Source organism: Tursiops truncatus, chromosome 11, assembly GCF_011762595.2.
Source record: "Tursiops truncatus isolate mTurTru1 chromosome 11, mTurTru1.mat.Y, whole genome shotgun sequence".
NCBI lineage: Eukaryota > Metazoa > Chordata > Mammalia > Artiodactyla > Delphinidae > Tursiops > Tursiops truncatus.
In genome coordinates, this window is record NC_047044.1 from 75,211,661 (window position 1) to 75,238,954 (window position 27,294).

The 27,294-nt window shown below is 35.0% G+C and overlaps 1 protein-coding gene across 1 annotated transcript in view; it reads left to right on the forward strand.

Annotated features, from left to right (window-relative positions):
• The window catches only part of SYT10 (synaptotagmin 10), a 77,314-nt gene extending 50,527 nt beyond the window's left edge, over window positions 1-26,787 (forward strand). The window contains exons 4-7 of the mRNA XM_019938093.3: window positions 15,985-16,105; window positions 20,735-20,906; window positions 23,384-23,513; window positions 26,166-26,787. Coding sequence (XP_019793652.2) covers window positions 15,985-16,105; window positions 20,735-20,906; window positions 23,384-23,513; window positions 26,166-26,237 — 495 coding nt within the window. The 3' untranslated portion in view covers window positions 26,238-26,787. The remainder of the gene's footprint in view (window positions 1-15,984; window positions 16,106-20,734; window positions 20,907-23,383; window positions 23,514-26,165) is intronic.
• Window positions 26,788-27,294: the final 507 nt, after the last annotated feature.

The window sequence follows — 27,294 nt, forward strand, 5'->3', positions numbered from 1 at the left end:
ATTTCTTCCACGTTGTCCATTTTATTGGCATATGTTTGCTTGTAGTAATCTCTCATGATCCTTTGCATTTCTGTAGTGTCAGCTGTTACTTCTTTTTCATTTCTAATTTTATTGATTTGCGTCTTCTCCCTTTTTTTCTTAATGAGTGTGGCTAACGGTTTATCAGTTTTGTTTATCTTCTCAAAGAACCAGATTTTAGTTTTATTGATCTTTGTTATCATTCCCTTCATTTCTTTTTCATTTATTTCTGATCTGATATTTGTGTTTTCTTTCCTTCTGCTAACTTGGGGTTATTTTTGTTCTTTCCTTAATTGCTTTAGGTGTAAGGTTAGGTTGTTTATTTGAGATGTTTCTTGTTTCTTGAGGTAGGATTGTATTGCCATAAACTTCCCTTTTAGAACAGCTTTTGCTGCATCCCATAGGTATTGGGTTGTCATGTTTTCATTGTCATTTGTTTCTAGGTATTTTTTGATTTCCTCTTTGATTTCTTCAGTGATTTCTTGGTTATTTAGTAGTGTATTGTTTAGCCTCTATGTGTTTGTATTTTTAACAGATTTTTTCCCTGTAATTTAAATCTAGTCTCATAGCGTTGTGGTCGGAAAAGATATTTGATATGATTTCAATTTTCTTAAATTTACCAAGGCTTGATTTGTGACCCAAGATATGGTCTGTCCTGGAGAGTGTTCCATGAGCACTTGAAAAAAAAGTGTAATCTGCTGTTTTTGGAGGGAATGTCCTATAAATATCAATGAAGTCCATCTTGTTTAATGTATCATTTAAAGCTTGTGTTTCCTTATTTATTTTCATTTTGGATGATCTGTCCATTGGTGAAAGTGGGGTGTTAAAGTCCCCTACTATGACTGTGTCACTGTCAATTTACCCTTTTATGGCTGTTCATATTTGCCTTATGAAATGAGGTGCTCCTACGTTGGGTGCATAAATATTTACAATTGTTATATCTTCTTCTTGGATCAATCTCTTGATCATTATGTAGTGTCCTTTTTCTCTTGTAATAGCCTTTATTTTAAAGTCTATTTTGTCCGATATGAGAATTGCTACTCCAGCTTTCTTTTGATTTCCATTCGCATGGAATATCTTTTTCCATCCCCTCATTTTCAGTCTGTATGTGTCCCTAGCTCTGAAGTGGGTCCCTTGTAGACAATATATATATATACAGGTCTTGTTTTTGTATCCACTCAGCCAGTGTATATCTTTTGGTTGGAGCATTTAATCCATTTATATTTAAGGTAGTTATCAATATGTATGTTCCTATTACCATTTTCTTAATTGTTGTGGGTTTATTATTGTAGGTCTTTTCCTTCTCTTGTTTTTCCTGCCTAGAGAAGTTCCTTTAGCATTTTTTGTAAAGCTCGTTTGGTGGTGCTGAATTCTCTTAACTTTTGCTTGTCTGTAAAATTTTAATTTCGCTATCAAATCTGAATGAGATACTTGCTCTGTAAAGTAATCTTGGTTGTAGGTTTTACCCTTTCATCACTTTAAACATGTCCTGCCACTCCCTTCTGGCTTGCAAAATTTCTGCTGAAAGATCAGCTGTTAACCTCAGGGGGATTCCCTTGTATGTTATTTGTTGCTTCTCCCTTGCTGGTTTTAATATTTTTTCTTTGTTTATAGGTTTTGATACTTTCATTAATATATGTCTTGGCATGTTTTTCCTTGTATTTATCCTGTTTAGGACTCTCTGCTTTTCCTGGACTTGATTGTCTATTTCCTCTCCCATATTAGGGAAGTTTTCAACTATAATATCTTTAAATATTTTCTCAGATGCTTTTTTTTTCTCTTCTTCTTCTGGGGCCCCTATAATTTGATGTTGGAGTGTTTAATGTTGTCCCAGAGGTCTCTGAGACTGTCCTTAATTCTCTTCATTCTTTTTTCTTTATTGTGCTCTGCAGTAGTTATTTCCACTATTTTATCTTCCAGGTCACTTATCCATTCTTCTGCTCAGTTATTTTGCTGTGGATTCTTTCTAGAGAATTTTTAATTTCATTTATTGTGTGGTTCATCATCATTTGTTTGCTCTTTAGTTCTTCTAGGTCCTTGTTAAATGTTTCTTTTATTTTCTTCATTCTGTTTCCAAGATTCTGGATCAACTTTACTATTATTACTCTGAATTCTTTTTCAGGTAGACTGCCTATTTCTTCTATTGTTTGGTCTGGTGGGTTTTTACCTTGCTCCTTCATGTTCTGTGTGTTTCTCTGTCTTCTCATTTTGCTTAACTTACTGTGTTTGTGGTCCCCTTTTCACAGGCTGCAGGTTCGTAGTTCCCATTGTTTTTGGTGTCTGCCCCTAGTGGGTGATTTTGGTTCAGTGGGTTTTGTCGGCCTCCTGGTAGAGGTTACTGGTGCCTGTGTTCTGGTGGGTGGGGCTGGATCTTGTCTGTCTGGTGAGCAGGGCTGCATCTTGTGGTATATTTGGGGGTGTCTGTGAACTTAGTATGATTTTAAGGAGGCTCTCTGCTAAAGGGTGGGGTTGTGTTCCTGTCTTGCTAGTTGTTTGGCATGGGCCATCCAGCACTGGAGCTTGCTGGCCATTGAGTGGAGCTGGGTCTTAGCGCTGAGACAGAGATATCTGGGAGAGCTCTCGCCAGTTGATATTATGTGGGGCTGGGAAGTCTCTAGTGGTCCAGTGTCCTGAACTCAGCTCTCCCGCCTTAGAGGCTCAGGCCTGACACCAGGCTGGAGCACAAAGATCCTGTCAGCCACACGGTTGCTGGCCTTGGAGAGTCTCCTAGGGAAGAAAGCGACTGCTGCAGTTCACCCTGGGTACATAGACACCAGCAGCGGCCATTCCTAGGATCTGATTCTACTGTGAGGAAGGCGGTGCTGGCAGGCACCCTAACATTTTCTAATCTTTTTTACACAGAGAATTTCCAAGGGCTTCCTTACACTGGAATTTCACATTTCATCGCAACTGAATTTCTGCCTTTTAAAAATCAATATTTCAGTGTTAATAATAATCGTTTATTTAGAATAGTCTAAAACCTGCCCCAATTTATGATAATTTTATAGGTTTCAAAACATATATTTGTGAGTCCAGTTTCTTTAGAAATATAACCTAGAAACACATAAAATGCTCTACACATCCCTATTTTTTAAGTAGAAGCTACTGAATATAATTTAACCTTTCCTTGTTAGTGGTGATCTTTGTGACCATTAATTATGATAGTAACTTTAAAAAGCAGATTTTAATTTTTGTCCATTGTTCTTCTATTACACTATTTTCTCTCCATATAAGTATATGTGCTTCCTGCATTCCTTACTTCTCCAATTTTGTTACTTTTAGGTTGTATAATAAAATATCTAAGTTGGAATAATTATATATAAGTAAAATCAATATGTGTTAAATAATGATCCGAGATTTTGTTCTCAGAGTAAACCGCAGAGTAAACCGCATGAGTCAGAAGTGTTTTTATATTAAACCGCATGAGTCAGAAGTCTTTTTATATTAATGTAAAAGTTCATGAGTATGTTCTGAGTAGGATTTTGAAAGTCTAGATCTTATTATCATATTATTTTAGAATTTGTAGAGAGTTCAAGTGATCCTTTCATTTTATAGTTAACAAATGGAGGTCCAGTGATAATAAAATCACTTAAATTCACACAACTGATTAATAGAAGGTTCAAAACTAGATTTAAACTCTTAGTTCAGTGTAGTTTGCCCTGAACTATGTTAGATTTTTACCATGCTTGAAACATGCTAAAAAGATATGAAAAGAATTAATTTTTTTAACATGGAAGTTCACTTTTGGTTTACAAAATTAAAATTTCAAAATACATAAATTGAAGACATTTTTAAAAAGATATTTATGACAAAATATAGGTATAAAACCTTTAAAATTTATAATCCTGTCAGATCCATCTTATTAACAACTTTTATCAAAAATGCATGAAGAACTAAGCAATGACTCTTGGCCTTATTCAAAACAGCAGTCAGAATCAGTGTTATTTCAGGAAATTTCTAGGCTAATTTTCTTCTTAGATGTAATTGGTGAAAAATCCATATAGAAGTATAATTTAATTGGATCAGTTGTGTCTTTCTGTATTGTAATGCTTGGAGGTTATAGGACATAGAGAGAAGCTTTTTATCCCCGTGATGTTCTAGCAATATATGTGAGTCTGTTGCAAGTTTTAGGAATTTAGTGTAATTCTACAGGTAGTGTTGAGTTAAAACTGTTCCTTTCTCTCTTGCATTTAACTAGTTCAATTTTTAACATTCTCTTACATAGTGAAAAGTATAAGCAGTTGATTTTTAAATGTGAATGTTCAAAATATTCTCCTCTTCCTCTATGAGAGACTGCATTAAATAGCTTACTAAAATTCAGGTAACTGATTTTCTAATTTTTAACAAAATTTTGTAAGAAATATAGTACTTCATTCGCTAGCTTTGAAATCTAAAGCCATGAAAACAAATTTGAGTTTGTTCTTCTGGCTAGTAAAATGGGAAACAGTATTTCCATTTGGGAAAGTCACAGAGGAAAGCAGAAAACCACAGGAACTCAAAGTGAGTGCCCTTTAGAATCATGGATTTGAGTTCCCTTTAGAATCCTGGATTTGCTACCATCAAGTCATATCACTTTGGGGAAATTGCTTAACATTTCTGAACTTGTTTCCACAACCAAAAAAAAGAGGCTTATAATAACATCAACCCCACAGGAATAATTTTGAAAATAAAATAAGATAATAAATATGCAGTTCCTGTAAAATTTAAAGTTGCTAATTTTCAGTTATCCCCAACATTCTGTAATCTTGCAAACAAAGAAAACAGCTATTTGTTATCCACTTGGTTACTAATATCCCAATTCCTTCCATGTTTTAAATGTCTTACCTTAATATTTAACTTTCTTAAATGTATTACCATCACAATTTTTTAAATGAATGAGATATTCTTTACTGTTATCCTCAATCTTAAATTGAATAAAACATGACAAGTTATAAAAGACTGTGCTATGGCATACACTGCATTAAGTCTTTCTATAAATTTAATTAGTTCACTAAACCAAGGATCTTACTGACTGAATACCAATTTTATTTATGTTTTTGGAGTACTTTTAAATTTTTATATATTCTATGCATAACTCCACGGTAAGTAAAGGGATCCTTTACAAGTGTAGGCACCTATGAAATAACAGTCTAGAGAAGAGCTTAGATAACCAGAAGCAGAAAATTATGTCCAAATGGGCTGTTATCATACCAAGTATACTGAAAATGTTTTCATTTATAATCTATTTATTTATAGAGAAACAAGTATGATATATTGCCCATCCAGTGAAAAATAATGACTAAGAGAACATTTTTGTAACACAGGCTGGTTACCTGCTATGCCTATTTGTAGACCAAGGATCTTAAATCTATCAATTCAACAAATTTCTATTTAGTTCTCCTATTTACCAAGCACTTTTCTGGATGTTTTAGGACATAAAATGTCCCCAATCTAAAAAGGCTTACTTTGTAGAAAAAGGAGACAGGTAATAATGAAAGAAATATTAATATGTCCAATGAATGGAAGTGCTATATGAAACATGAGGCAGGGTAAAAGACAAGAAGTGGCAGTGAGATGCGGCTACTCTTCATAGGAGGGTCAGATAAGGCCTCTCTGATGAGAGTGATAGATGAGGGTCAGATCATCTAGAGACTTCAAGTCATGGAAAGAACTTTGAGTTTTATTCTGAGTGACATGTGAGACCATTGATGGCTTTTGATTAGAGGTGAGCCATGGCTTCATTTATTATCAATAAGATCTCTGGCTACTATGTGGGGAATAGACTTTGTGGGGGAGGGGAGGAACCAAGTAAACCAATTTCTTATTCTTTAAAATTCATCCAGTTCAAGTATCTACATAGAGCAATACTGAGAGTAATTTCTTCAATTAGGAATTTTGTAATGATATTTAAAAGCATCAAACACTCTAAGGACTGCTGTACACAGTTTACTACACAAGTTTCTATGCCCCATCTATAAATGGTGATTAAGGTTTGAGAATAAGTCTCCAGTTCCTCTCAGCAAGAAACTTATGATATCTCTTAACCAAGTACAATGAGGAGTTCTTATCAAATGTGTATCCTCTTATTGTGTCCCAAGTTCTTCTTGTCCCAGTGTCTATATTAGGCTACCGCCTGTTTGCTTCAGGGTCCTTATTATGCAGGTGGTTAGGAGAATTGATTTGTTAAACCCAGGAAAGGTTGTTTTAAGGCCTCAGCTCTATCTCTTCAACCTGAGCACTTGATGACTCCTGGTACCTAAGTCTATGGCTGTGTTGGATAGGATAAGAGCTAAACCAGTGTGTCAGGTAGAGTTATTTCCTGCTTAGATTGAGGGCTGAAAAGAATTCTCCCACTGAGAAGAAACAATAGCACTATTAAATAGCATCCCCGGCAATAATAGCTCTTGGTTGTGACCATTAAGCACTTAATGCTCAGTAGGGTTCCTAATGGTCCCATCTCTAACACTGCCACGCTCTCTGCCCATTCCTGCCCTGACATCAGCAATGTTTCACCTTATCTTTGTGCCATGGCCAAGCACAGTGCTTAATATTATATGCTTAATACAAAGTCATTCCTTCCTTCTTGCAGAAATACTAGCAGGTCCTGCTAAAGGACACCAGGTGAGCATTTTCTCTATTTTTAAGTGGAGATGATGGGAAAAATCCAGGAATGTAACTAGGTTTTGTGATAGGACCCTCCTCTGGCTGTTTCTTCCCCACATTCATTGAACATGATGAAATTTGGTTTAATCAGCATCACTGGGAGAAAGATAAAGGGCAGGGAGGAAGTGCTGTGTGAAAATTTTGGTTCTTTGGAGGAAAATGAGGGAAGTGGGCTAGAAACTGGAAAAGGATTATAATGTTAATTACATTCCCTAATTTTATTCTTTCAAAAAGCTTCTTCCTCCTTCTTGTTTGCTTCCCATAGTCACTAGACTGCTTGTGCTGGCTGAGTGGAAGAGATGGCCAGATGTACAAAGAAATGAAACAATTTGTCCACCTTAGGATACATTTAATTCTGAAATTCCAATGCACTATAAAATTATAGCAAACATAATACCAGATCACACTAGCATAGAGGGATCTACAAAGAAATAAGTTCAATAAAACTAGTAGATAAGTATCATGTAACTTCAGCCCCCCAAACCTTAGTGTACCTTTAAATGGCTCAAAAGTGTTTTGAGCCATATATGGACATGCCCTTGCACACTTCTAGGGGTTTCACTCACAAAGCCCTCAACATTCATGGACAGTGTCTTTGCTCAGTTGATCTCTGATTACTGAGTAGTCTTCAGTTCTTCAAACAGTAGATGTCCCTGCTGTCCCTGAGGTCATGACCTGGCCTGATATTTTTATGATTTATTCATTCAATATGCTTGTTTATTGAGCATCAACCTTATACCAGTCACTGACCCTAGAAAGTTTGTTATAAACAAGAAAAAATAGTATTTTTTGAACATCTACTATGTGTCAGTCTGCAAACTGGACCCGTGGCATACATTATCTTTGTCTATTATCCCCTTTAAATCTAAATGCAACCTCTCCAGGTAATTATTATTAGCCATGAAAATGGATCTCATCCTGACTGCAGAGAAAATCTGGGTTGATCTGAGTAAGTATTCCTGAGAAGGGATCCTGAGCCAGTGATCTCTGTTTACCTTCTGGTCATGCTTAGATACTTCAAAGCCTCACCCCACAGCTTCTTTATATGCTGCTCCCTCTATTTTTAATTCCCTTTACCATTAGTCATTCCTAAAGATTCAGATTAAAAGTCACCCACCCCTGAAGTCCTCCTAGATCCTCATGGGAAGAATGAAGTATTTTTCATCTCTATTCTCATAATTAGAACCTAAGAATCCCTCTTAAAAATGCTTACAACACTGGTTTTAAAAAATGTACTTCAAAATCAAGCAGACAAATTCCAGTTTGTCCCCTAGTTAATTGTGTGGTGTTCTGAGAGGTTATGTGACTTGTCTAAAATCCCATGTAAGCCCTATGAGGAGGAAAATTTTGTCTTGATCATCAGTGTTCCCTCAATGCTAGAAGAGTGTGTGCCATTTTGGATGTTCTCAATAAACATAAGCATGCTAATAAATGAATGAATGTTTACAGATTGACGAGATATTTGATACAGCTGGAGTGCAGAGTTTGGGGGTTTGTTGTGTATAACAAGAAATTTGTAAAATGAAGGTAGAAAAAACTTAGGGACAAAATTGTTAGGGACCAAATGTGTCATATTGAGGAATATGGACTGTATTGTAGGTCCTGTGTGCCCAACACGTATCAGAGAGTCAAACACAATCCGATTGAAATTTTTAGCAGAGCCAGGGGACAATATAAATGACACTGCACATTCATTGTCCAGTATGGTCTTTTCTCACGAATCTCCAACAAATTCAACCCTATGCTCTCTGCCTTAAGGATTGGATCCTTCCTCATCTAAGCCACATTGTCTGGAAATTTAATTGATAGCCATGTTTTATGACCACTTATTCTTGAACTTGAAATCAAGTTATTAGCACCAGTTGATCCTTTCTGGTCTTTCCAACGAGGCTTTGCCAGCTCTGTAGCACAAAAAGACTAAAAGGGCCTGTCCATACATTCCTGAACATATCTGAGCTATGTATACTGTTTAGTCCTCATTTTACTGGTGTTTAAGACTACAAAGTTTTAGAGCTGGAAAATAAACTAGTTTATCTCTTTGAAAACCCTCATTTTATACCAAAGAAACTGAGGCCAAATGGGGTTAAATGGATTCATTGAGGTTAAGTTCCATGATTTTCTCAGGTGGATGAGAGGTGTGGGTCAGAGAGAAATAAGTATTTTACTGTAGTTTGAATTCAGAAAACCCACTTTGGGTCTTCATTTCACTGTAGCTTCATTTCATGAAGTAATTTAGTAACTTAATGAAGAAGCTCATTTTAGCCAATAACGTATCATTTAACGATGTGAGAAAAACTATCTGTTTTCTTACCAACAAGGAAGTGAGGAAGGCAGGCTGCATTTAGGGTGCTAGGTGGATGTGATGACTGCTGTCACCATGGCAACCAATTGTTCATTTAAAGATTTTTTAATAAGTCTTGGTGATTCTTCCTAATATATCTCCGAATTCAAACCTGTCTTCAGCCAACGCCTTCCTATGCCTGTTTATTTCAATGGTCCCTCTCTTCTGTCTTTTTCCATCCTAATCTAGCCTACTCAAAATAAAGAAACATTTTTTAAACTATCCTTTTCATTAGCATCATTATTTTTTTTGAGTGTCTGTTCATGCCAGGCACTTTAGATGCATGATACCTACCTTGCGAGGCAGATGTTATTATCCCCATTTTACTTGTGATCAAACTGAAGTTAAAGGAGGTCATGTATTTTTGCCATGTGCTTGGGAAGTAGTACATGGAAGATATAGGATTTCAACTCTGGCTTTTCTGACTCAGGAACCTATGCCCTTTCCATTCTGCCAAGCTCCCAGTCTTTCATGTTACCAAAATCTTTGGATCCCTGTTGCCCAGAGAAGTCACCAAGCCAACTGCATCTAGCCTTAAACCTCCCCCAACAGGTCACCAAAATCCATATTTCTCAACATAAATTGCCCATTCTTATTTCTGAGTATTAATCATAGTACACACATAGAGCTTCATTCCTCTTTTCCCTGTAAAATCCAATCTCTTTAATCCTTCAAAGCCCAATGTAATGATTATTTCCCTCCAGGAGTGCTTCCCTTGGTTATTATAATAACTAGTTTTTGAGCCTTTAAACTGCCTCCTCTCCATATCTTGAGCTCACTATTTGTTCAGTTAGTCCTGAAATAAGATATGTAATGCAACTATTTGCATATCAATTTATCTTTCCAATGATTTTCATTTTAATTTTGGAGAGACAGTACGTGTAAAAACTTTATAACTGTGAATATGTTTGTGAGGCTGACTGTAGCCAGTCATCAGAAAATGATCTTTATCTCCCCAGCTCTATGTCTGTGGAACCAGGTTGAAGAAATCAAATATATAGTGCCTGGCCTAACCTCAGTGTTAGCTTTTTTTCATGAGCCCTTTTTCCAAGTATGGATTCAGAAGACTGTCACTGTGAATGTTTCACCAATTACATTGGTGTGTATAAGAATGAAATAAAAGTCATCCTACTTGAAAGAAATTTTATGAAACATGATATTCTAGACTTTATAGTAGGCTTTCAAATAATTATTTGCCCAAAGGCACAAAAGTTGTTCAAAGTTAATATGGGAATTTCATTTTTATATCGAATTACAGTAAATGAGATTACCCATATAATAATTTTCAGAAACTCAAAGCATTTCTCATTTTAAGCCAAAATTATCACTTCAAACATTTTAAGGGTTTTGGACAAAAATAACTCTAAAAAATAGTGTACACTTCTCTACCTTCTTAAACAAAACATATAGGATAATTTTCCCTAGCTTGATGACTCAGTCATCATTTTGAACATCAATTACTCTTCAAGTCTGTAATAAAATATCATTTTTAAGTTACTGAGGAGTTATTAGTGTTAGTTACCCTTGATACAAAATGATTCTAGATTGCTATCCTTTTTAGAATACAGTATTTGCTTCTTTTTTATACGCTTTGTGTCTTTGTAGCTATCATTTATCTCTGCCTTTGCTAGACCTAGTGCTGTTAGTTTCCCCATCTTTACATTTCACATGTGTGTTTTGAACTGCTATAGACTGATATACCAAGTAAACATTCTTCTTAGAATTTTGTATAAAATAGTAGTAAATGGGTGTTGAATAAGAGAAGATGTAGTCTCCTTATATAAGAGAATTTTATTGCATAACTTTGTTATATTTATGCTGTATGTTCAGAGAACTTTCAATTTATTTCCTGGTTCTTTGCTGGGCATTAGAGGGTTCAGATTGTTCAAACTAAGACTTTCCTTATAAACTTCAGTGATCTGGGGCAGACAGAGGCAAATAAAACTCAACCTCATCCTTGGAGGTGAGCTATAAACACACAGACAGATTCAGTGGTGGGTACTGAAATCAGTGCACATTGTAGCTCAGAAAACTGTCACCAAAATCTGGAGTTCTGATGTTACTTTTGTGATAGGACCTTTTTAAAGGTCATACAGCCATTTACCTTCGTTAAATTCATTTCTTATAGTTATCTCTTATATTTCTTCCAGATTTAAAAAGTTGAAGAATATTGGTATTTATCCTAGAGAGTATTTTACCCTTTTCCATATGTAGGCAGTTTTAGTTCTTTCACATTCATACTTCCTGAAGGAAAAAAAAAATTATTCTAATGAAGATTCAAATTTTTGTGCAGTTATTATGCATGCATACTATACATTAATTTTCCCTACTCAGTTCATTCTAGTTTCCTTAAAACTCCTGACTGTATGGAATTTAAATATTTAAGTAGATTTCTTACTACTGCTGTAACAAAAAGCCAACTAGCTTGTCATACGAAGTTGCTCAGAGATGTCCTTTAATCATGCTCTTTGCTTTCAATTTATTTAGGCTAGTTCTTTGGTCACTCCCCAGTTTAACCTCTTTATATTTGCCAATACTCATTAATAGTCAAAATTATGTGGCAACTGAATTCATAGAAAGGATCTTTGAGAGATGAGACTAAAGATAGCAAACTTTCTTTGTTCCAGCCAGTAAACATGTGATACATCTAAAGAAACAGAAAAATTACTTCTACAGATGGTGTGATGTGTAAAAATAAAACCATATCAGTCAGACATGTGAAAATGTTGTATTTACTAATCCTTTTAGATGTCTCTGTTTGTGTACTTTTTTCTGCTTATATGTAGTTCATTTCCTATTGACTTCTAAGTATTTCATCTCTGAGATCATGTCTCCTATTTCTTTCCTAGCTTCTCCATCACCATCCCCACCATGTTTCTTGGTGGGACTGGTATCTTGTTCTACATTTATAAAGGGATCCCTTAAATTTTACCAGCTTTCAACAAAGTATGATTGATAGTTCCAGGGAGGTGAAATGTCCAGTAAGGGAAAGAAGGATGGCTACCAGATAGAGAACTTCAGTCCATTGACTGAGCCTAAAGAAACACTTGGAAAAAGAGAAAGAGAAATAAAGAATCAGATAAAACTAAAATTCAGACTTCTTTTTTTAGCTCTTTATAGCCTACTCTCTTCCTCCTCAACTGAGATCTTCAAGGGCAGAATCATGCCATTTCTATTTTGGTATCTATAGCACCTACCAGTGCACTTAACAAATAATACTCAGTATTTACTTGGTGATGAAAAGAATGAGTACTAGAAGGAGGTTGTACTCTTCCTGTTTTTTCTCAGGCCTCTTCTCCTTTTGGATCTTTCTCGCTATTTTGGATCTGCAGCAATCAAACAGCCCAGAGGAGACCCATTTGGATATACTTTTGTTTTAAAATAATTATTTTCTTACTATTTTTTCTCAAAAAATAATGCTTTTTATTAGTTTTTCACTTGTCCAGTATTACTGAGCACCTGATATGTGTAAGGCCCTGCTCCATGTGATAGCAATGAACAAAACAGCATGCCTTATCATATGCCAGATACTATGTGCCTTGGACTTTATTTACATTATCTCAATTGAAAACCCCTGTGGAGACAGCATTTTCCTCAATCTGAAAATGAAGTTTCAGAGAGTCAAAGCTTAATTAAATTTCCTAGGATCTCACAGCCAAGAAGCAGAAAACAGGAATCAACTCAAGTTTAACTGACTCTAAAATTTATACTCTTAATTGCTGAGCTCTACTACTTCTAGACCATGAATAAAGAAATGGGAATTACATAAATCAGAAGCTAAACTGTAAGGATAAGTCCAATAAATGTTAATAGTTCTTCATGAAGAATTTTAAAAAACCAGTTTTACGGACCTGGATGCATAGAAACTTATTTCCCCCCATATTAAATCTACCACAGTTTGTCTTACCAGGAATATATATATATTTTTTTTATCTGAAGGATGTCACTTTATTTTATTTATTTATTTTTTTAACATCTTTATTGGAGTATAATTGCTTTACAATGTTGTGTTAGTTTCTGCTGTATAACAAAGTGAATCAGCTATATGTATACATATATCCCCATATCTCCTCCCTCTTGTGTCTCCCTCCCACCCTCCCTATCCCACCCCTCTAGGTGGTCACAAAGCACTGAGCTGATCTCCCTGTGCTATGTGGCTGCTTCCCACTAGCTATCTATTTTACATTTGGTAGTGTATATATGTCCATGCCACTCTCTCACTTCGTTCCAGCTTACCCTTCCCCCTTCCTGTGTCCTCAAGTCCATTCTCTATGTCTGCATCTTTATTCCTGTCCTGCCCCTAGATTCTTCAGAACCATTTTTTTTAAGATTCCATATATATGTGTTAGCATATGGTATTTGTTTTTTTCTTTCTGACTTATTCACTCTGTTTGACAGACTTTAGGTCCATCCACCTCACTACAAATAACTCAGTTTTGTTTCTTCTTTTGGTTGAGTAATATTCCATTGTATATATGTGCCACATCTTCTTTATCCATTCATCTGTCAATGGACACTTAGGTTGCTTCCATGTTGTGGCTATTGTAAATAGAGCTGCAATGAACATTGTGGTACATGTGTCCTTTTGAATTATGGTTTTCTCAGGATATATGCCCAGTAGTGCGATTGCTGGGTCGTATGGTAGTTCTATTTTTAGTTTTTTAAGGAACCTCCATACTGTTCTCCATAGTGGCTGTATCAATTTACATTCTCACCAACAGTGCGAGAGGGTACGCTTTTCTCCACACCCTCTCCAGCATTTATTGTTTCTAGATTTTTTGATAATGGCCATTCTGACTGGTGTGAGGTGATAACTCATTGTAGTTTTGATATGCATTTCTCTAATGATTAGTGATGTTGAGCATCCTTTCATGTGTTTGTTGGCAATCTGTATATCTTCTTTGGAGTAATGTCTGTTTAGGTCTTCTGCCCATTTTTGGATTGGGTTGCTTGTTTTTTTGATATTGAGCTGCATGAGCTGCTTGTATATTTGGGAGATTAATCCTTTGTCAGTTGCTTCATTTGCAAATATTTTCTCCCATTCTGAGGGTTGTCTTTTCATCTTCTTTATGTTTTCCTTTGCTGTGCAAAAGCTTTTAAGTTTCATTAAGTCCCATTTGTTTATTTTTGTTTTTATTTCCATTTCTCTAGGAGGTGGTTCAAAAAGGATCTTGCTGTGATTTATGTTATAGAGTGTTCTGCCTATGATTTCCTCTAAGTGTTTTATAGTGTCTGGCCTTACATTTAGGTCTTTAATCCATTTTGAGTTTATTTTTGTGTATAGTGTTAGGGAGTGTTCTAATTTCATTCTTCTACATGTATCTGTCCAGTTTTCGCAGCACCACTTATTGATGAGGCTGTCTTTTCTCCATTGTATATTCTTGCCTCCTTTATCAAAAATAAGGTGACCATATGTGCATGGGTTCATCTTGGGGCTTTCAATGCTGTTCATTGATCTATATTTCTGTTTTTGTGCTAGTACCATACTGTCTTGATTACTGTAGCTTTGTAGTATAGTCTGAAGTCCCAGAGCCCAGTTCCTCCAGCTCTTACCAGGAATAATTTGATTTAATTCCTTTAAACAGCTCTTTGAGAAGCATCCTAAATGTGTATTGTTCACACTCATTTTCATTTGTCCACCATCTATGCAGCCACTCACAGCAAATTTATCTATACTTGGGTACTGTGGACAGTTTTATTTTACAAATGAAACAAAGCAGGTCAGCTTTTATCCAGATTAATTAATAATCTTTTCATTTCTTCAAAAACTGCACTGAAGGCCAGCTATGTACCTTCATTAAGATGTGAAAATAAGACAAATAAGAGCCGTGCTCTCCTAGACCTTATATATTGGAATTGGGGAAACAAAAAATAAATGTAAAAGGTAATTTCTGTTGATGAGAAGTGCTATGAAAAAAATGTGAACGATATGTGAATGAGGTGGGTATAGGATAGGAAGAGGGAAGGCCTCACTGAAGAGATGCTGTTTGAGCTGAGTCCTACATGGTGAGGAGGAGTCAGCCATGTAAAGATATGAGAGACAAAAAGAAAATGCAAAGGTCAAAAGCAGGAACAAATGTCATTTGATTGAATAACAGAAAAAAATCTCTTGTGCCTGCATAAGAGTGAGCTGAGGGAGAGACAAGAGATTAATAGAGTGATAGGTGGGTCCAGATCACATGGGGCCTCCTTATATGTATGACTTTGTAATGCATTATCTAAACAAACACATATTTAATAATGGAAATAGACATTCTTAATAATTATATCAGGGCAGTAGGTATAAATCTGGAATTTCTTATATTACCAGGATTTATAATTACCCCATTTATATGCCTAGGTAAAGAATTTGAATTTTATTCCAATATAGTTGTGAGCCTTTAGATGGTTTTAAGCAGGAAAGTGAAATAATGTGATTTGCATTTCATAAGTGATCACTTTGCTTTTGAGATCAGTTTTAGAGACTACTGAAGTAATCCTGGCAAGAAGTGATATTGGTTTCAATGATAGTAATAGAGCTGAAAAGAAAGTCAGTAATTTCATATATGTTTTGTAGATAATGTAGACAAGACATGCGTTCAATGTGTTAAGGGTGAGAGAAAAAGAAGAATGCAAGTGACTGCTAGGTTTTTGCCTACAGCCTTTGGGTGAATTATGATATCATTTCCTGATTTTGGAAAGATGACAGAGGAATTGGTTTCAGAAGATGATTGGGAATGAATAGAATCAGCAGTTTGATTTTGACTGTGTTAAGTTTGAGTTTCCTGTTAGAAATACAAGTGGATATATCAAATGAGCAACTGGGATATACTCTTTTTTCTTACTCTGTCTATTACAGCTTTTTTTGCAATGCAATCTGTAGCCTCAATAAAACAATTTAAAATGGCATTCAAATATTCCACTAAAGCGATTTTTCACTCTATTATATTTTGTTTTCAATATCTGGTATTTGAAGTTGCTAACATTACCAATTGCCTTTCTAGGAAAGTATAGACCTGGGTGAAATCATGTTTTCCCTTTGTTATTTGCCAACTGCTGGACGTATGACATTGACAGTCATCAAGTGCAGAAATCTGAAAGCTATGGATATCACCGGCTCATCAGGTATGCACACAATTGGCTAGTGGGTTCATTCCCAAATAAAATATTCCACATAGACAAAGTTATATATGGCTCTTGAATTACTGAGTTCATTTGTCTGTTGTGGGACACTATAAAAGTAGAAAAAGAGATTACCAAATAAAGTGCTCCAAACACCTCTTTAGTTTACATTATCATTATGAAATTTTTAAAAAGTATTATCAAATAGATAGACTTTGAACTTGGGTTTTTATTTTTATTTCTTTCTCTACTGATTTAGTTCTTTCTCAAACATGCATTATTTACTATACACTTCCCTGCTTCCAACTAGTCAGTTGCTTATAAAGGAATATCCTTGGACTTTAAGCCATTCAATTTAAACTTGTGTTACTCTACAAGTAAGAGTCCTAGGAAGACATATTTAGACTGAATTTATCTCCCTCACCTGATCTGCAAAGAAATAACAACATTCCAAGACCATCATTTGCATTTGCTCTCTTACCACCTTTCTAACTAAAAATTTGGACAACAACAGGGACTGAAAGAAATAATAAAGTAAATAAATACTCCTTAAAATTTCTTAAAGATATTCTTGAAGAAATTTCTCTTGTGCTAACTTTGTTAAAGAGGTAAAATCACATCATTCTCTTTAATCCCTTCATTTAGATCACCACAGTTCTGAAGGGTTATTTGTAAGTTAATAGGTGAACTCTGGCACAGCTCTGTGGAAGAAAAAATGATAAAGACAGAGTAGGGAGTTCAGTAGCATTTGTTGAATTAAACAAATAAGAAATAGTAATGGAGATATAGTAAAAGATGACATGGGGAGTAGAATCTATAACTTTTTGGTTCTTCAGAACAAAGAAATAAACTAAATTTGCATCACAAAATGTATGAGGAAACTCTCAGTTCTAATGTAGAGAGAACTCCAGGATATACTAAGTGAATAAAAAATGAGGTACAAGAGGGCTTCCCTGGTGGTGCAGTGGTTGAGAGTCCGCCTGCCGATGCAGGGCACACGGGTTCGTGCCCCGGTCCGGGAAGATCCCACATGCCGCGGAGCGGCTGGGCCCGTGAGCTATGACCGCTGAGCCTGCGCGTCCAGAGCCTGTGCTCCGCAACAGGAGAGGCCACAACAGTGAAAGCCCCGTGTACCACAAAAAAAAAAAAAAAAAAAAGAGGTACAGCATAAATATGGATATCATGCTCCCTCCTATGTAAGAATGAGGAATCTTAGAATATATATCATGTTGCTAATATTTGCATAAAGAAATACTTGAGTGATACACAAAAACTGAGTGATGGAGAGGTATGGGGACAGATGGGAGGGAGACTTCTCACTGCACATCTTCCTCTATCTCATTTTTGAACTATGTCATGAATTTCCTATTCATTTTTTAAAATTTGCAATGCATAGTTGAAATATAAAGATAGAAAAAAAGCAAATAAATTCCACAATCATTTTGGTGAAAAGGTCATAGGTAAGTAAATGCTGACAAACTTAAACAGCACACTGCAAATTATTGTTTATTTTACTCTTTCTACCATGTATCAAAAGAGAACCAAATTTCAAGACAAGCAAACAACATCAAAGTTGTAATTAAGTGCAAGACTACTTTTTATTTATATGAAGCTTCTCATCAGGGGAGTGCATGTTTTGAGAACATCACCTCATTAATTCCTACAACAGCCTTGTGAATCAACTAAGGAGCCAGTAAATTGTCCTTGTCACTAGTAGAGAAATGTCATCAGAGACATGATGGGGGTAGCAAACAATAAACTAGGACTCGTTCTCATTGTTAATGAGAGGCCTAGGCCTGGAAGCTCATACATAGAATTATATCACAAAAATAAGCTTCTTCCTTAGAACATATTTCCTATTATTAAAACATTGAAAAGTAAATAGGAGTCTGTTTCTGCTTTATAAATAAGTTAATTTGTATCATTTTTTTTAGATTCCACGTATAAGCGATATCATGTGATACTTCTCTTTCTCTGTCTGATTTACTTCACTTCTTAGTATGATAATCTCTAGGTCAATCTATGTTGATGCAAATGACATTATTTCATTCTTTTTTTGAGTATTATTCCACTGTATATATGTACTACATCTTCTTTATCCATTCCTCTGTCGATGGACGTTTAGGTTGCTTCCATGTCTTGGCTATTGTAAATAGTGCTGTAATGAGCACTGGGGTGCATGTATACTTTTGGACCATGTTTTTCTTTGGATATATGCCCAGGAGTGGGATTGGAGGATCAGGTGATAGCTCTATTTTTAGTTTTTACGGAACCTCCATACTGTTCTCCATAGTGGCTGTACCAATTTACATTCCCACCAACAGTGTAGGAAGGTTCCCTTCTCTCCATACCCTCTCCAGCATTTATTGTTTGTGGACTTTTTGATGTTAACCATTCTGATTGGTGTGAGGTGATATCTCATTGTAGTTTTGATTTGCATTTCTCTAATAATTAGTGATGTTGAACATCTTTTCATGTGCCTTTTGTCCATCTGTATGTCTTCTTTGGAGAAAAGTCTATTTAGCTCTTCTGCCCATTTTTTGATCAGGCAGTTTGTTTTGATGATATTAAGCTTCACAAGCTATTTGTAAATTTTGGAGACTAATCCCTTGTCGGTCACATCATTTGCATATATTTTCTCCCATTCTGTGGGTTGTATTTTCATTTTCATTTTATTTATCATTTCCTTTGTTATGCAAAATCTTTTGAATTTAATTAGGTCCCATTTGTTTATTTTTGTTTTTATTTCCATTACTCTGGGAGATGCATCAAAAATGATATTGCTGTGATATGTCAGAGAGCCTATGTTTTCCTCTAAGAGTTTTATAGTTTCCAGTCTCACATTTAGGTCTTTAATCGATTTTGAATTTATTTCTGTGTACGGTGCTAAAGAATGTTCTAATTTCAATTTTTCACATGTAGCTATCCAATTTTCCCAGCACCATTTATTGAAGATATTGTCTTTCCTCCATTGTATAGTCTTGCCTCTTTTGTCGTAGATCAGTTGACCATAGGTGCATGGGTTTATTTCTGGGCTTTCTATCCTGTTCCATTGATCTATATTTCTATTTAAACAGACTCACAGACTTAGAGAATGAACTTATGGTTACCAGAGGGGAAGGGTTGGGGGGACAGATAGTTAGGGATTTGGGGGTTGACATGTACACACTGCTATATTTAAAATGGATAACCAACAAGGACCTACTGTATAGCACAGAGAACTCTGCTCAATATTATGGGACACCTAAATGGGAAAAGAATTTGTAAAAGAGTAGATACAGGTATACGTATAACTGAATCACTTTGCTGTACACCTGAAACTAACACAACATTGTTAATCAACTGTACTCCAATATAAAATTAAAAGTTAAAATAAATAAATAAATAGGAAACAGCCATTGAACATTTCCCTTTTACCTTGTTTTCCTCTATATACCCTATTTCCAGCCATAAAATGTGTTTTTTCCCCTTGATATAAATGCTTATGAAATATACAGAGACATTTTTCTAGAGCCTAAAAATCACCATTTCATTCATTTGCTCAAATAAATTAATGTTGCCATGTTTTTGGCTTATTCTAATGAAATAAGTTTTGTTACTTTGTTACATTGATGGAAAGAGAGAAAAGATGGTTGTGGTGCTACAGTTGGAGGGTAACTATAATGAAAAAAAAATGAAGGTAGAGCAGACACTGATTGTTTTGACCACCTAGCATACTCACCCCAATGCCAATACCCTCTCCCAAAACCATGCCTCCTTTTTATAAAAAGATACAAAAAGTAAGACTTTTTAAAGAAACTTTTGATAAATATTGTATAATTTTCTATAATACTGTAACAGTTTTTCTACTTAAGGTGGCAGGGGTAAGAAAGTAGAGATCAGTCAGCTAGGGCAGAACTTGTTAACAATTATTTGACCTCTTTGGCCCATAAAAATATAGCCTGACTAAAATTTTATCTTTCCAGTTGACATTATACAGACAATTCATATGAGGAAACTTCCCTGAGAACATCTGTAAACCAAATATCACCTTTTCATTGTATACTGTTGAGCATTTAATAAATGATTTGTAGTGATCATTTCTTCAATCCAAACTCTTTATCAAGCACTATGACTAAAAAGGTACTAAGATTAGTACTTTTTCCAACAATTCAAGACAATTCCCACATAGTTTTTGCTAATTTCAATTCACTGTGATTATATATACTTATCTAGATACAATGTTGCTCTTTCATAAATTTTAGCCTTCTTATTCTAAATCATTTTGAAGGAAATTACATTTAATACAATTATTTTTACTTGTTAGGATTACATTCCCTAGAAATCACTTGGGACAAAACATGTCCTCAAATAGCTGTGACTAAAAGACACATTATAGTTTAGACTGGCTCTTGATAAACTAGTGAGTTTTCTCTGTTGTATTAAACACAGTGATCAAGTTAATTCTTTTCTAGTCCATTCAGTAAGAAGTCCTAGAGAGTCTATTACCCCCAATTATGCCATTTGAATTTAAAACCGGTAACACTAAAGGGCTTAATATACTACTTTTCTTATTTAGTAACAATTAACCACAGTTTTATTTATGCTTTGTACTATTACTTTCATTTTAATAAAATTGCCTTCCCGTGATAGATCCTTATGTCAAAGTGTCTCTGATGTGTGAGGGTCGAAGATTAAAAAAGAGGAAAACGACTACAAAGAAAAACACTCTAAACCCTGTGTACAATGAGGCCATTATTTTTGATATCCCTCCGGAGAATGTGGACCAGGTCAGCCTCTCCATTGCGGTCATGGATTATGACAGGTACGTTCATCCCTCTACTCACTGAATAACAGCTACATTTAGTCATATGCAGACCAAATTCAGCTTTTCAGGTTATTTACTGCTACAAGAGTTTTAATTTAAACTGGAATGGATAAAAAGTATTCATTCAAAATTAATTTTATTCTATGTTATTATTTATCCTTTATCTTTTCCAAAAGACATCATTCTTAAGTTGAAGGACAGGATACCTGCAGATGGTGAAAGAATGGGGTACATTATAGGAAGCACTTTTGTGAAGTCTTTTTACAGTAACAACATAAATTACAATCAATGTATTTTGCTTTCCCAGCTGGGCTGGAATATGAATATCATGATACTGAGCTCTATCATTAACTAGCACTGTGAAAGGGCAAGTTATCTCTTAGAAATTCACTTTTCCATTTGTAAAACATCAGTGTAATGTGCAGCTGTGAGCAGTGAGTATTAACAGTGGAAGGTGAATAGTGTCCATAGCGTTATGCCTTGAGGCTTTCACACCAGTCTTAAATCATTGCTTTGTGGATAGTTCTTCCAGTTCACACACTTTGATTACTTCTCCTTTCACAAAATAAATGGCAAACTTCCGAGTGAAGCTCTGAAGCTTCTTCCTGCTGCAGCACCCACTCCTTCCTTTTCTGAAATGTTGCCCTGTATCAACATTTCAGATACAGGTATCTCGTGTATGCGAGATATCTCGTTTGCACGAGATACCTGTGTATCTCATGTCACCCATGCTTTACAGCCCTGCTCAAGGCACCACTTCTGTGTCTCTCTTGGCTAACCAATCTCTTCTCCCTCTGAACTTTTGTCCCACTAAAGGTTTATATGTCTTATTTGATCCTTGCTATATACTTCTTTTTATTGTTTTGCTTTTTATATTTATAAGACTTTCAGAAAGGAATCCTGTATGTTTAACCTACAAAATTATCAGCACATAGGCAATGTCTTATTTTGTTCTAATGATAACACAAGTGGGACAGAGTACACATACACAAATATTCAAAGAGTGTCTATTTTATATCATTATGCAAATGGCAGTAACCAAGACCCTATAACATAGAGACATTAAAAATGGTATCCTCTGGATGAGAGCTAGAAAAATGAAGCGCTGAAAAATACAATGATTTATACCATCTATTTGAAATTAGTTTATATCACAGTTTATAAAACAAGTTGACACAATTTAAAGAGAGAGAGAGAGAGAAATCTTGAATTAGTTAAAATGGCAAACTTTAAAAATGTTGTAATGTTTTCATCAGAAGCCCTTATTCTGCTTTACCAAAAAATTACTCCTATTGATTTCTCACAGCATAGATTGCAGATAAATACAACTGAGGATTCGTCACCCAAATAATTTTAGGGAAATGGACCCTGACAATATATAAAATAGAAAGATTAAAAGTTATTTCTAAAATATGCTTTTTTGGGAAACTTCATATTAAAAGAAAAGATACTAAGCCTACATATCTATTAATACATCAGTGACAGGAAGAAAGTAATGTAATGTCCTAAAATCATCTCAAAACTTTCCTTATAGATAGATGTATGTCAAAATAATCCTCAAGAAAATACCTTTAAATTCCATTCCATTCTTGAAAAGCAGCTTACCATATGTATGCTTGAGTCAACTGTCTTGATTCAAGTCCTGCCTCTGTCTCTTACTAAGTGTACAAAGGCAGGCAGGTCCCTTAACTTCTGGGTGTTTAATTTCTTTGTCTATAAAATGAGATGATGATAATGATATTCATGGTCATGGTGTGAGGATTAAGTGAGTCAGTACATTTAAATTACTTAGAACAGTGTCTGGCACATAACAAGCTCTTTAAAAATATTAATATCATTATTATTTTGATTTGTTGCTATGAAAACAAGGTATGACTAGAAAATAAGAATGTTGTTCAGTATGCTCTGGTACTATGCAATAATAAGTCAAATGCCATGGTTCAAAATGTAGCCCTGCCCTGTTTAATTGTAATACAAGCAGTAATGTTCACTGACATATCATTTAGAATCAATTAATTATGGTCATTTATACAAGAAAGTGGGTATTGAGCTCTTGGTAAGAAATGTAGGCATCATTATAAAACATTAAACCTTTTGGAAAGAAGGCAATTAGAATTACATCACTTAAAGTTAATGGGTCTGCTACCAAGAAAGAAACTCATCATGTAGGTAAGGACCAGCTGGCATTTCTCATTCACACTATTCTTATTATTGTGAAATGTTCTCAATTTACAGAGCACTAAAATGGTTTGTGTGTGATCCTTTTACAGATTCATTTTTGAATGCTGATCCTGTTTAGTAAATTTTAGCCTACTTAAGACTTTTCATTTGATCTGAAGTAGTTTAACATGTAAAATTATCTAGAACTTACCACAAAATCTACTCTTTTAATCACAAGTTTAAAATTCGGTTTAAGGTGTGTGAAACTTATCTTTTAATGTTGGAATGAAAGCAAAATATTCTCCAAATCATAGGGTAGGACACAATGAAGTCATAGGAGTATGTAGAACAGGACTGGACGCTGAGGGTCTTGGGCGAGACCACTGGAATGAAATGCTGGCCTATCACCGAAAACCAATAACACATTGGCACCCCTTGCTGGAGGTAAGCTCTGGGACTCTCTCACATCTACTCTCTTCTTTATCTCTTGCTTAAATATTATTTATCTGCTAACACTTCACTAATGTTTTATATATTCACCTATTTTTTAAAATAGATATTGTTCTTGCTTTTGTCCCACAGACTCTATCATCCAGTATGAAAAGTTCTGTGTGCCTTGTTGGTTTTTAAAAACCACTAAACTTTCTGAGTTTGATATTCCTTTACAGTAGGCCCATAAAAACTGCAAGCCTATTATTTTCTTTGCATTGTCTGAAAACTTATATCAGTGAGTGGTGGAGCAATCAAGTAAATTCATTACTAACTGGAAACTGAATTTTCCTGCTTCTCTTTTGTGAAAACAGCTACCTCACCTAAACTTCTCCAGAATCCCTAAATAGGGGTACTATCACCTAATACAGCTCATCTATGTAAGGGGACAGATATACATCCACTGACTCTGGTCAGGAAGTAAAAGGGCTCACAGATTTTTAAAAATATTTTTTGTCTGAGTTGAAAGCCTGGCTCTGCTGTGTGACTACATATTACACTCTGTAATAGCAGTAAACTCATAGAGTAAAACTAAATAAAATGCTGAATGTTAAGTGCTTAGTACAGAGTATGGCACAGTGTTTGCTCTAATTATAACTAATATTAATAGTTATATTAACCAGAAGAAGTATCAATACCAGTTTCTATCAGGATTTTTAGCCATGAAGGCAGTTGTCAGAGACTATGGGAGTCTCTTGAAGAGTCTCAAAATAAATAAATAGAGAAGAGTCTCAAAATAAATCATTTATATGACCTGATTAACTGAGAGGTAATGCAGGTTGATAAAAGGTTGTATGGTAGAGGGTGGAATTCATGCAATTTAATAAAAAGTTATGATAGCCACATAGTAAGTGAAGGATACATTGCCATCTCTCCCATGGATAAGATTCTGCTTCTTGTTCTGTCACTAAGCACAGGGTTGAATAGGAGAGACAGAGCAGTGTAATTAAATGTCAGTGAGCCCTGGTTCTAAGCTCAGCTTAGTCACAAAAATGTGACCTTGGCTGTGTTACTCAATACTCTATAGGGAAAATTCGATGAACACTGTATAAACAGCACATGCTCAGACAACAGAGGTGAACTGTCACCATAGATAAGATATCTGCTTTATTATATTAATGTTCCAAATCTTTACCTCACTTCATCATTTAATGTAAATCATAAAAGACAGACAGACATGCAAATGCACATTCACACAGCACTTTCCCCTAAGTAATAGCTCAACGAGTCCTGAGAAGGTTGTTTCATTCCAACAATGTGTATTGTCTAAAGTATAGTCTACTGCTTTACTATCCATTTCCTGATTCTCATCTTTGTTTTCATGTAAAGTTTGAAAAGTGAATATTAAATCTAAGAATCTAGACATGAGAGTAAATTTTTCTGGGCAGAGAACCACACTGAAGGGAGACATGGATTCTAACCCTTGCTCCTCTGGCTGTCTAATCCTAGGCAGACCACGTACTCTGTCTGCAGCTACATTCTCCCATATTTAATGAAAATAGAAAGGCCCACCCCTACAGAGTTCATAGGAATGATGTAGGGAGAAGTGAGATAATGTGGCCAACAACTTTTAACTAATGAAAGGACAGATGTTGTATGACCCAAGGCATATTATACTTATGACTGTTTAATAAGAAGTTATACATTTATATGATGAAGAGGAGCTATGAAATAGGCATGTGTTTGTGTCTGAGAACTTGTGAATATTTTTCAGTCATCGTAGAATATATAGGAAGAATAAGCTACAATATGGGCCTCAGAAGAATATCCCAGATATATTTCTCTAGCAGCTGGCTATCAGAGGACAAGTGGGCCAAAAAGATTATGTAAATATACTTTCTCTAGCAAATAGCTTCTTTTTTTCCAACTCCTGTACCTACATTCACTGATCAAACAGAACATAGGGACTGGAGACCTAACAACTGGCTGGATTTTGAATTGTGGGAAAGTGTACATGTGGTACATGTGTAATTATGTTTTGTTGCCACAGCAGGGATTAAAATGAGAAGGGAACAATTATTCAAGAGCTGAGTAAGTTGGTAAGAGGAGACTAAAGCATCACTTGGAAAATCTGGCTACTTGTACCTAGATACAAAAGTTTATTCTATTGTAATTAAACTTTTAAAATACACATAATATTTAAAGACCATGAGAAATTATTCTTTATCACTCGTGGCTCCCATTTTCCCAGTCCCTCTCATCTCATTAATTGCTCCTATTAAAAATCACCTCCTGCCTTAGAGCAAGTGGAATGCAGTCTCTTGTGTCTTGAACCTTCTTGTTCTTACCCAGCAATTGCCCCCGACTGTAGTAAACCATTAGTTATTTTACAATAAGAACTAAAAGCCTGTGATAGAATGTGAAATGAATCTGCAGTTGCTCTGCATGCCATCTATGTACCATGCGCTACCTACATCTCTGTTAGATGTTTGTGTCCCCTCATGATACCTGAGAAGGTGAGTTTTGAAAGGCATGGGTAGTTATGTATGTCTTCTCTTCAGAGGCTTGCATATCAGGGGTGAATATTCACTATTAAAAGGTAACAACAATTACCCACTTTATTATTTTTTACACTAGATCATATATTATGAAATTATTATCTTTCAGTTACCTGGCCGGGCAACCAGTTTTGATAGTCAAGGATCCTGTCCATCTCCCAAACCACCTTCCACACCATAATGCTTTCAAAATAAGACCATTATAATAAGGACCCAGGACCGTGTACTCATCAGATCAAAAAAAAAAAGTGGAAGATTTGATCTCATTTAAAATATATCCTGATAATGAACAAATGATGTGCAATTTTTATTTACCTTTTTTGTCTGTTTATTAACTTTGGACATCTTGATGTATTTTACTTGAATACAAATGGTCCTTACATAAGGCTTTTTATTCTTTGTGTCATATGCCAATTAGCACAAAGAATGTTTTCACTGAGTTGTGAATTATTTGCATAAGCAAAGAATAAATTTTTTGAAAATAATCCATACTTATCTAAAATTAAATAGTTAATGCTGCTATTGTATAAAGAAGCACATGTCACATATGTATGGTTTTGACTTTATTAAAACTATGTTCATTTCTAGCTGTGCACATGTTTCTATATACACTTTAAGGGAAATTCTGAACTTTACTCACAGCATTAAATCCTTGAATAATCAAATTAATATTACTTATCTGATAATATATTCTTTCATTCTCAACAAAATCTTTTCTTGGTGAAGTTTGGCTCTGCTAAACTCAAAACTTTTTCTTTCAAGCTTGTTCTTTAATATATAGAGAAACAAAACTATAATTTGAAGAACCTCTTTGAGTATAAACTAAGAAGTAATATTTAGTAGCTGGAAAATGGAGATTGAGCTATTTGGGCTACTATTTTCTATTGTCTTAAAGTTACATTAGTTCAAATATCTGTAGCACTATTTAACTCATATTTTAAAAATTCTATTACTCTTAATCTCAAATGTAGCATTAGTATTCCTAAGTGAATAGAATCAGAACTCATGAGTCTTCATAAGGTTCTCAAGTACTGTGACATGTTTATTTTGTGACATAAAGCTATCACATAGATCCTGTATTTCTGATAGGCATACTGACACCAAAGGTACAATAAATGTCTGTGCTCATTGTCGTTTGGATTGTACAGAGTAATGGGGACTTTTAAACTCAAACAGAAGTAATTTTTAGAAGTGGGTATTTTCTTAAAGAAAAAAATGACATTTTTCAGCAAATTATA